General features: G+C 48.9%; 2 protein-coding genes across 2 annotated transcripts; both read left to right on the top strand.

Annotated features, from left to right (window-relative positions):
- The first annotated feature begins 441 nt into the window (after window positions 1-441).
- Window positions 442-6,515, top strand: CSUI_010841 (plectin). Its single transcript, XM_068070942.1, has 5 exons — window positions 442-909; window positions 1,292-2,397; window positions 3,090-3,155; window positions 4,100-5,068; window positions 5,709-6,515. Exons 2-5 carry the CDS (start codon window positions 1,999-2,001, stop codon window positions 6,075-6,077), a joined length of 1,803 nt encoding a protein of 600 aa, XP_067917083.1. The 5' UTR covers window positions 442-909; window positions 1,292-1,998; the 3' UTR covers window positions 6,078-6,515.
- Window positions 6,516-7,554: 1,039 nt separating this feature from the next.
- On the top strand, window positions 7,555-10,592 carry CSUI_010840 (uncharacterized protein). The gene is made up of 3 exons (XM_068070941.1): window positions 7,555-8,209; window positions 8,780-8,872; window positions 9,982-10,592. The coding sequence occupies exons 1-3, from the start codon at window positions 7,992-7,994 to the stop codon at window positions 9,989-9,991; spliced, it is 321 nt and encodes a 106-aa protein (XP_067917082.1). The 5' UTR covers window positions 7,555-7,991; the 3' UTR covers window positions 9,992-10,592.
- Window positions 10,593-10,604: the final 12 nt, after the last annotated feature.

The following is a 10,604-nucleotide window of genomic DNA, read 5'->3' as shown; positions in this document are numbered from 1 at the left end:
CAGTCCAACAGGGCCGAGCTGCCCAGATGGCACTCGTAAGTGACCCCCCCCCCCCTTGAGGCATATACCGGAATCCCTCGAGACCATCTGACTACCGTGTGCGTCCTGTGATAACTTACCCGTGCAAGGCTATATCTGCCCGAATATGTCTGTCAATTGCAAAAATGTGGGTGGCAACAGGGGACGTTGCCAGTAAAAGCAGGGGGGAATTCATGGAAGCTCATAGAAGCCCATACGGCTATAGACCCCGTATCGTGAGCGGGTAGCATGTCGCGAGGGACAGGCGCCCTTGCATGAGTAGTGCCGCCCGGGGAGCGGATGGCTGGCCCTGAAGGGGGAGGAACGGTTTTTTTGGGAATGTACGGATGATCGCTAAGAGGGGGGATGTTTTTTTTCTTTTCCCGAAGTAAATCGGGATTTCGGACTGAACGATAACGGTAAAACCTTATTGCCCCCACGAGGCGGCACAGTACGAACCCGCCGACACTCGCGAGCCACGCAGCGTTCTCGTGTAGGCTACCAGTAAGAACGGGTACTCTGCACACGACTCAGCTGTCGATTTTTTTCCGAAGTGTGACACTTCCGGTCGTTAGGCGTCTTGTCTCTTTCCTAAGCCTCCGAGCAACAGAAGAGCGGGAGTTCTCTGAATGAAGTAATCCTGCCCGGAAAACACAGTCTTCCCCACTTTTCATCTTCATGCATTTGAAGTCTTCGTGGAGGGGATAAACACACGACAGTGACTGGCTGTTCGGTCGGCTGGTTAGATGTCTGTCGTGCCGGGCGGGTCTCCCTAAGGAACTGGTAGCGCTGCTGGTCTTAATGACCACAACAAGCCTGCTATAGTCGATCCGTGGTTGTCTGGTCTAGAAGTTTCGAATTCTTTTCTTAGCTGCCTCTCCTTTTGGTCTGGTAGGTCTTAATGCTCCCGAGAATGTCTCCGCTTTGCGCCTTCCGATTTGCACTCCGAAAGGCATCTCCGTCTTTGTTCATGCGATTCTTGTTTCTCGGACAAGCGGAACTCCCGCCCTCTCTTCAATCAGCCCTTACAGGTGTTTCCTGAGAGAGGACTCTTTAGCGAAGAAAGTAGGGGGAACTTCCAATACGGCGGAACGCAATATTGCTATCCAGCTTGGGTGGATGGCTAGAAGACATCGTGAAAATGCTTCCTGTTGCCCTGTTTCGAGCGTATGAAACTCTGCAAATGAAAAGAAGATTATGCTGGCTTCCAGTGCCTGTTCTTTGACCCCGATCTTTTCCTTGCCTTCTGTTTTCTGGTGTTTTGGTCCTGTAGGCGGAGCGAAAGAGGATATCTTCTTTTCCCGCTCTCGTCTTGTGGTCGCCGCCTCTCCTTTGTGGCTTTCTCCCCGTCTCGCTCCTTGCAGGCCTCTTCACCTCTATTCCGCGAGTTGATTCCTTTTCCCTTCCCTGTTTTTGTCTTCCGCATCACTGGTTTTTCGCTGGTGCGTCGTCGAAGCGTGTCTGGGCTTCCTAAAAAATTTCTCGCGGTGTTTCCCTACGCGCCATCGTGGTGCTTAGGCCCCATGTTATGCTCTCACGCGTCTAAACGAGAAAGTCGCCCTGGCTGTTTTCTTTGCATAACAAGCCGTACTTCGCAGGTTTGACAGAAAAAAACGCCATACCCTCAATGCCACGAAGTCTTATACATGATATCTTGTGTAGACATACGTACCTCTTTGGTTGCTTCCCGTTAAACACCCGAAGAGGAGAAAGAAAGAATCGCTCCGACACTCGAGACGACTAGAAAAGTGGGTGTGTGGGAATGTCTTTCTACTTTTCCTCGGAGAAGACAAAGTCTCTCACAAACTGGGAGGTCTTGAAGGCTCTTATACAGCGACCTCAGGAGAGACCGACTGCATACGTTCCTCATCCGAAGTAACTTCTTGTCTTTTCTTCATGTAGTTCGGTTTTCTCTTTTGATCTAAGGGGGACGCCTTTCCTTGCCGCGGTAGTCTCTTCCTGCTGCGAGAAAAACAGAAGATGGCGGCTTTTTCCCCTGAGTTCTTAAATCGCCTAAGCGAGCTCGGGAACGAGTATCAGCGTTTATCAGAAGAACACGAACAGTTAAAGGCTTCAGAGGCGTCTTTACGCAATCAAACTCTTCAGTTGAAAGGGGAGCTGCAAAAAGTACAAGAAGGACATTCCGAGCTCTTACACGAGAACCGAAGCTTGATTGAGAAGCTTCAGAAAGTCACAGAAGAACAAGGTAACCTAGAAGAAGAGATCAGGCAGATACAACATACCAATGCCACGCTGTCCGTACAGCTCAGTGAGAGCCGCCAAGAGACCTTAGAGGCCCAAGAAAAGTTACAGAAAGAACAGGCAAATCGAGAGGCCGCTGTCGCGAGACTAGGAGAAGCAAATGACAAACTCGGATTGGTGAGTGAGTCAGATAAGTTGCCCAGCTTCTTTGGGACGAAGGGCAAGGGAGTAAGAGTTCCGGTGTATATCTCTCACTGTGTCTGCTTGTTCCATCCTGATAGCTTCTCCGTACAAATGCGGTCGGCGCGTATGCAAGTCTACATAGAAGTGTGTATCTGCGTGTGGATGCATGTGAGGCTGTGGAAGACAGTGAAGCGTGATAGTTAGGCAGTACATAGCTCATCCCTGCAGCACGCATATACATGCAAACCATGCTGTGGCTTGGGTTTCTTCTCTTGCTCCACTCTGGTAGAAGGAGCACGCTATGCTTTTATACCCTTGATAGCTCGTCGACTTCCGTTTCTAAACTGAACTCAACTCACAAATGTATGAGCGTTTCTGCGGCCCCCGTACAGTAGAGACAGCTTGGTGGCAGCATTCATGGTAGTCCGTCTCTGTCGATCTAGACGAATGTGCCTGCACCATCCACTAATGGATGTGTACACATGTATATGCGTATACCTTGACAGTATGTAGTAAGGGGGGGATTTTCAGAGGTATCGAGACAGTACCGCCTGCGAGTATGGATAGTTTCTTAGTGTCTTCTTTGGGAGTTTCAAAGGGGTCATAGGTCTGTTCTCCTCTCGTCCAACTACCATGTTTTCTTTTCTACTGCGTTTGCTGTGCACTATTCGGATTCTCTCACGTAGGAGATTGCGGAGCTCTGCGAGAAGAATAAGAGCCTTCATAAGAAACGGCAGGATGTTGCAGATCAAGTGAGTGGCGCCGCCATCCAATTCATCACCCTGCTTCTATCACCTGCTTCGTAGAGTCTCAGCACCCAAAGAGGGAAGAAAGAAGAAACGATCTTTCAGAGGTCTAGGGAACACGTACACAAGACGACTGGCACATCATGAACTTCAGAACCACGGGGAAGTTCAGCAGCCCTTTGTTTCTTTCGGCTCGTTTCGCGAGAGATGATGTCCTGCGAGTGACAGAGGGGAAGGCTTTTGTTCGACTGTCCCTTCTTCGTCGCGAGTTTGAATGGCTGATTTTCTCAGAGCGCGGAGTTGCATTGAAAGAAACTTTGAACGTACACACTTTGCAGTCTACATCCACAGCCCAGAGAATGATGTATACAGAAAGAGAGTTCTAGGTCATCCGGGGTGTCTCTTATGCGATGGAGTTGCGTGAACGTAGTCGCGAAATTCTTTTCGTGTGGACAACCGCTCGTGAGGGGTTCAGTTCGAATTAAAGGCGAGCATGAGCCTCGCTTTATTCAGAAAGAGTTTAGGCTGTCCTTTGCCACACACAAGCCGCGCCATCTGTCGTTACCCAACTTTCACGTTCAACCTCAGATTAATCTTGGCAGGCCTCCAGCTTGGCTGTGTCCTCGTGGAATTCGCTGGCTCAGTGAGAGGTCTTCCCCTCCCAGAGTGACGCGCTGTAGGGATTGAGTGGAAAGAACGATTTTCGTGAAGACCCTTGTGTCTCGTTTCATGTCTCTCTCTTCAGCGCATTAGAACTATACAGCAATAATTATTTGTTCATGGACGCCCATGCATCGTTGAGTCCCGGTAAACATGCGCGCGCCTGTATGTATACATAAGTAGATAGACGTAGCCAGAGGTCAACAGAAGCCCAGATCTCCTTTGCTTCTCCTTCTGTTGGTCCGACTTCCCTTCCTCGATGTCTTTTCCTTTCTGGTACTTTAATGCAGCTCCGGTTGACGACAGAAGAACAGAAGAAAACAGCAGACCAGGTGCAGGCCCTGTTGACGGAGAAGCGTCAGTTGACGGATGCAAAGAAACAGCTAACAGAAGAAAATCGCATGCTAGGTGTGCGGGTTCGAACCCTTACAGCTAAGAACAAACAGCTAACTGAAGAGAAACGACAGTCAACCCAGCAGCTCGAGTTGAAACATGATGAAGAGAAACATAAGTATGAGAAGAGGATCAAGGCACTAGAAGCTTCAAGAGATGAAGCTCTCCAAGCAGCAAGAACAATTGAGGATGAAAAGGCCCGGGTTGAAAAAGAGTATCGTCAAGCCGAAGAGACCAAGAGAGATCTTGCAGATCAGATTACCGAACTTCAACAGAAGCTACAGGATAGTATGACTGAGCGGAATCGTATACAAGATGCACTCAATAACGAAAAGAACTTAGTAGAAGAGAACAAAGAAAGACATCGAATAGAGATGGAGGAAGCTCTTCGCCGTGTTGCTGAACAGCAGGCACATCTGAAAGAAAGCTTTGCTGTTGATTATCGTAGAGCCGCGGATGAGATTGAACGGCTGACAAGTGAAAAAGAGAAGATCGTTAATCTTATTGTGGATTTCTCGGACATGCATGGCTCTTCTTCAAGTTCTGAATCCCCCGGGGGGAGCGCTAGCGGGACAATGACACCGGCAGGAAGTCCTAGGAAAAGACTTCCTCCTCAGACAGGTGATCATATGGGTGACGGCACAAATAACAATAGCAGTGCCGCTGTAGTTACAGCCGCCACTCGGCGTGTTGCCAATCGTATCATACACCTAGAGAAAACTCTTCGCTCTCTCACTGAGAAACACAGGCAAACCATGGAAGAAAAGGAGAATCTTGAAAGGGAGGTTTCACAGCTGGAACACCAACAGAGACAGACCAATGAGGCCAGAAGACAAATATCAGGCCAACATGCTCGTATTCTCCAGGTGAGAGGCAGTTTCCCTTTTATCATACCGGGGAAAGTGTATATCCATAGGAGCTTTAGTTTAGTTTTTCACGAGCACTATACTCAGGTGATGAATGAAGATTTGCGGACATCCTTTCAAACATGCATCGATAGCCAATTCTGTATCTCTTCGTACGCGTGTCCCTTTTCGTATATGTACGTACATGTAGAGACATAGGTATATGCGCATGCGTGCATACATCGGTACATGTTATGTAGATAGTTTGTTTGACGGAGAAGTTTCACTTCCGAAGTAATCTCGACTATATCCCTGTCGACTTGCGCGAGAGCACGTCTACCGAGTTCTGCGTACGTGAGCCTTTCCTGTTGCACAGCCCTTCATCCCGCTCTCCCCCCCTGTCATGGGATTTCTTTCCGAGACCAACTCCCCAAACAAATTCTATGAAGTTTCTCAACGTTACAGTATACATATTGCAGACATCGACTCTCTTTCGAGATGTAATGCCTGTTCTTTTCTGAGTTCGTGGGCCTGGGTACGTCATAGTAGTAGTAGTGACAATTTTAGGTAATCTTCCCTCCTTTTTCCTGGGAGTGTCTTTGGCAGGTACTTACACTATTCATATGTCATCTGTTTTCTTCTCAATGGTATTCTCCCTCAGGGAATCCGAGAACTCGCAGAACAGGCAAACTTGTCCCAAGCATTTCTTATGGGAAGAGGGAGAGACTTCGGCCGTCTTAGCGACAGTGTTAGCAGCAGCGTATACAACCCTGAAGGAGGAGTCGTCCAACCCCCCTCATCATCGTATCCTATGAAAGTGGAAGGGCCTCCTCCTCCATTTCTCAGCAGTCATATGACTCCGTTCCGATCTGATAGCCATGGTAGTTTCGCATACCTCCCAACGGATATGTCTACGGATGCCGGAGGGAAATCATCGACCACTTCAAGCGATGCAGGGTATGGAAGTAGCTCCTCTGGGGCTTTTGATGCCTCCTCCGCTTTTGAAGATATAGATTCAATGGTTCAATAGATACAAATGACCGTCGTGTCATTGAGTTTGCAAGTCGACACCTTTTGTTGTGGAAGTAGCAAGACTTCCTCAGATGGCGAAACGTGAGGGGGGGTGCTGAGGAAATGCTTCGTCTTACTGCAAGACAACAAGCTTGGCCCCCCACGGGGGGCCAAGGAAGTTCCGTCGGCCTACTACCGTCGTGGAATCTAGACAACCTCAATCAGCGTTCCATACCGGAAAGGTCTTCAATGAAAAATCAACATGACTGTCATGGCGGGAACCAACTCTTTTCAAGAAATTTTATTCCAAGAGAAGAAACATGGAAGGTGGTGGCAACTTGTTTCTTTTTTGTCTCTGAAATGTGTGCATGTTCCGAGGTGAACGGGAAGTTGCTCAGTGGTAAATTCCCGAAGAAACGTTTCACGTCTTTCTAATACACTTCCTATCGCACAAGGACATCCGCCAGAACGTAGTAAGGCTTGTGAGAGAAGAAAAGATACTCGTCTCTTCTGTCCGAAAGCGGTAGTGGGCCTCCAGCCTCGTATCTGGACCCGAAACCCGACACACCACAGTCCCAGCCGTTGCAGCTTATAGCGCCGTAGAGCAAGTCGCTTTTCGTGTGGATCGTCATGGAAAGCGACGGTACTTTCTCCAAGGGTGCACTGCTAGTCTGGGGGAAGATTGAGTGAGCCCTGCAGAAGTGCTGTTTGGACTTCCTGACGAGGTAGGCGTAGCACCAGAACGAATCGTCTTCTTTTGAACCGAACACCTCCACCAGCTGTTGCACTTGCTCATCACATGACATTGCAACACTTCAGAGCGTATCACTTCTACCCAGAATGCGCTTCTTTATTCCCTTGCTGAGGAAATTTCTTTATCGTGCTACCATAAAAGCCGGAAGATTGTGGCTTGCCCGCACCAACGTGGTAAGTTGCTCAGTGAAACTGGGTTTTGCTGCGCTGAAGGAGCAGGACGAAATACGAAAGTGTCGTCTTTCTGTCAGAACCATTCCTGGCCGGGGTGGTAGACATAACAGACGCAACTTAGCCATCAACATGACAAACCAGACAGCTCACCGCTACGCACAAAGCTGCAAGTGCTCCTGGATCGGAAGTAGAGCAGAGCCCCCACCGCAAACAATCTGCCGCTTGTACCTGGGCTTCTCTGACTTAGCTTGTCTGCGTGTTTCATGCTCTCCCAACGGCTGACGAAGACCGAAGGGAATCCGTCGGCCCCCGCAGAAGATCGCTGACGTAACAGATCGAAGCTCGGCGTTCGAAGAAAACCTCACTCTCCCTTTCTTGTTTCCTCAACCGATTTCGGTGTGTATGCCACGACCCAGGACCGCGACATAACTATTAAAGCACGTGTAATGTTACTAATCTGTTCGATGTTTCCTCCTGCACACTCCACTCTCCTCTCGGCATCCTCCCTGGTACCGATGCCGCGGAGCCTTGACAGCTATCTGCCAACAAAACAATGCGATTTACGAACTAGCGGTGATCCCTGTATGCTTTTTGGAAGCGTTTCCCACGAAATGAGAATGAGATTGTCCACGAGACGATGCTTTCTTGTGTCCTGCTAGCAAGACGAACATGCTGACTCTTTTCTCGAAACCCGATTGGTAGCCGTCTCCGCATGCACGGGACAAAGAGATGCGAGCCAGGCTTTCCTTGAGCCGTCTCTAAGGTCGCAGACATACCAGAGTGTACTCGCTCATTTCCGAAAGACTTTTTCAGTCAGCTGGGTGACGCCGACATTCAGACGGCGAACGCTAAAGCGGGAAGATGGCTATTGTTGCGTTCTGTTGGAGACGCTACCAGCGGCTGAAGAGGACGCCCGTTGCTGTCTTCACCGCATCTGGATTTCTTTTACCTTTTCTAAGTATAGATATGGATCTTCCTGGGAGGCGCAGGAGCTTCTCTTGAGTTAATGATGGGTCACCCTGTTGTTTCTTCAACTCGGTTTGGCCTTTCAGAAGGAGTTTGGATCCGGCTTCTGTGTGAAGCACATTCGTACCTGCTCTTCGCTTTTCAGTCCTCAATCAACTTCGAACGGACGCGATGGGAGGTGCTACGCGTCCTTCTCTCTTTCATCTTTTCCGGATTTCCGGCCCTATCTTCATTTTTTCTATCTGTCTCTTTGCGCTGGTCAGTCTGGTAACGGTTACGATTTCCTCATTCGGCGAGAGCAGGAGCAGAAGATCAAGAGCTGACGAAATACAACTTACACCCAATCATGCTCCGCATTTGTTTCTCATCATTTGCGTAATCCATCGATTGTTCTTCGACTCGTTCTTATCTCACCTTAGACAGATCTCGGTTACCGAGTATTGTCACCTCACTCCTACGCACTCTTTGTCTTTCTCTGTTTTGTTCTGCTCTCCACTATACGTGCTTTCTTCTCATATGCATACTCGTGCCTTATATTCTCATTTCTCTTATCTCTCCGCCCTCTCTCGTTCCCACGGTAACGAACTCTACTTACCACAGTTACGAAGGGATAGAGAGTAGAGAAGCAAACGCCCCTTCGTTCTGAATTCTCTTTAGGATAGGCCTCGTCTCGCTCGATTCTGTGTTTGCTTTCCTTCCAGGCACTTCAGATTTCCCATCTGTCTTGCTGAAGGTGTTACACGGACAGCTTCCCTTGTAACAGAGATCATCAGCTTGAATGAGAATACTTGGTCTTTCATGTGTCTCTCCCCGATTATTGTCATTCAGCCTGCATGTGAAGGCCAGGATATGGCACGGCCTCTCCCGCAGATGGATTTCTGGTATTATATCCAAAAGTATCTTCGTCCTTGGTGGATGCAGGTATGGCGTTGTCAACAAAGAGACAAGGCTGAGAGGGACTGGAGGATGACGGGAGGGTTGTTCTTTTTCTTTCTTTTGCTTACCATCACGATACACTGCAAGTTTCTCGTAGCATCCACCAACCCCTGTCAATGCGGAAACCGCACAACAGCTTGTGTTTTATTTTGCTTTTTCGCTTTCAAATACATTCTGATAGAGTAGGTGAGCAGGATCAAAGAGGGGCGCTACAGCGTCACTGTGCTCCGTCCTTGTCCCTCTCTTCGACGTATCGGAGAAACTCTCATGTGTTAGGTGAAACGTTAGTCGGAAGAACTATGCTGAAAGACATAGCTTCTCAAGGGGCGCAGTTCAAAGCCGCGTTGCACACGACAGAAAAACAGAGAGTGCACCTGATACACATTGGCGTATTCATGCGTTTGTACAAGGAGAATCGTGGTAATATGTAGATGATAGGACTTCTCCTTTCTCCGAGTTTCTCACCCTGCACGAAACACAAGCGGGTCAAAGCCGCCTCTATTTGTTGTTTCGAGAGGGCTCGGCGAGGTAGGACCAAGAAGGGCATAGATGCGAAGGCCGTGACTAAGAGATTGGGATGTGTGTAAGGCGCGATAGCAACACAGAGAGAGAGAGAGAGAGCAGTACAGGTTGGTTGTGAGTGAGTGAGTGTCGATCTATTTGGTTGGACGGCCTTGTCGTAAGGAAAGAGTTTTCCTCTGGTCACGCCCCAGGGGTTGTGGATCCGAGCTCATTTGAAACAGTCTTTTCCTTGTAGCTCAAATCCCTTCCGACTGACGCGGATACGTGCAGCGGGATTCTGTCCCAGTAGAGATGCATAGCACCACGTGTGAAAGTTAGGGCCAGACATACGTAGGCAGCTAGGCATAGACGTAGGCACATAGTCATGTGAAAGAAGAGAAGGAGGGTTTTTTGAAATTGTGATGTACTTGCATGCTACGTGCTGGTCTCTGCGCGTTGTCATCTTCTTTGCTCTCTTTAGTTTCCTTGAGTTCCGCGGAGGGAACGGCTTGTAGAGGACATTATACGGGCTTCGATGTATGTATGGACAGTTTGGGGTTGTGTGTCTATTCACGCGCTGCGTTGTTTTGCAGTGGCTGTTAACTGTAGGCATCTTCGTTATCTTTCTTATTCTTTCTCAAATGCGATGTTGTAAGTCAGCGTAGATAGCACAGGTCTCTCTCAACATAAGCTGTTGAGTCCCCACAGACTGTTTTGAGTTGAGATGATCGCCCGTTGGCGTCGTCCTTCACCTTGGCATCGTCTCAGACCGCTTTTGTGGTGTGGTGTGGCGTGTCTGTGTCTAGAGGAAACGAGGGAGTGGTCTCTCTGCCACAGTCTGGTGTGTTTACATTTGAAAAAAGAGACTTAGAGTGCTGTATGACGGGGCTGCGCAGTTGTTGCCTGTAGGATTCGTTTTAGTTCTACAGCCAGGACAGTATCACAGGTTTCTCTGCTGGATGAGGCCCTCGTCTTGAGCTTCAGGTCGCACACCCACCACACGTACAGCTGCATGACGACAGTTATTTGCATGTGTTACGTGCAATCCGACCCGTCAACCCTCTCTGATTACGACGAGTTAGTTTGTGATGTTTTACAGCGGCCAATTTTTATTTGCTTCTTCTCGATAAGGAGGTATCAGTTTTGCAGATCAATCAGCGGGTTTTCAGCTACCTGTCGGTATTCGCCTCTCACGTGTATGCAAAAGGGCGGGGGG

This window comes from Cystoisospora suis (assembly GCF_002600585.1).
Source record: "Cystoisospora suis strain Wien I chromosome Unknown contig_8544, whole genome shotgun sequence".
NCBI lineage: Eukaryota > Apicomplexa > Conoidasida > Eucoccidiorida > Sarcocystidae > Cystoisospora > Cystoisospora suis.
The sequence above is the reverse complement of the archived record's forward strand: the minus strand, read 5'-3'. Positions and strand labels throughout refer to the sequence as shown.

Excerpts from the sequence above, each read along its gene's own strand:
- CSUI_010841 (XM_068070942.1), top strand. The coding sequence starts at position 1,999 with ATGGCGGCTTTTTCCCCTGAGTTCTTAAATCGCCTAAGCGAGCTCGGG. Across the intron at positions 3,156-4,099 it reads GGCAGGATGTTGCAGATCAA|CTCCGGTTGACGACAGAAGA; the intron begins GTGAGTGGCGCC and ends ACTTTAATGCAG. Across the intron at positions 5,069-5,708 it reads AACATGCTCGTATTCTCCAG|GGAATCCGAGAACTCGCAGA; the intron begins GTGAGAGGCAGT and ends ATTCTCCCTCAG.
- CSUI_010840 (XM_068070941.1), top strand. The coding sequence starts at position 7,992 with ATGATGGGTCACCCTGTTGTTTCTTCAACTCGGTTTGGCCTTTCAGAA. Across the intron at positions 8,210-8,779 it reads CTATCTGTCTCTTTGCGCTG|CCTGCATGTGAAGGCCAGGA; the intron begins GTCAGTCTGGTA and ends ATTGTCATTCAG.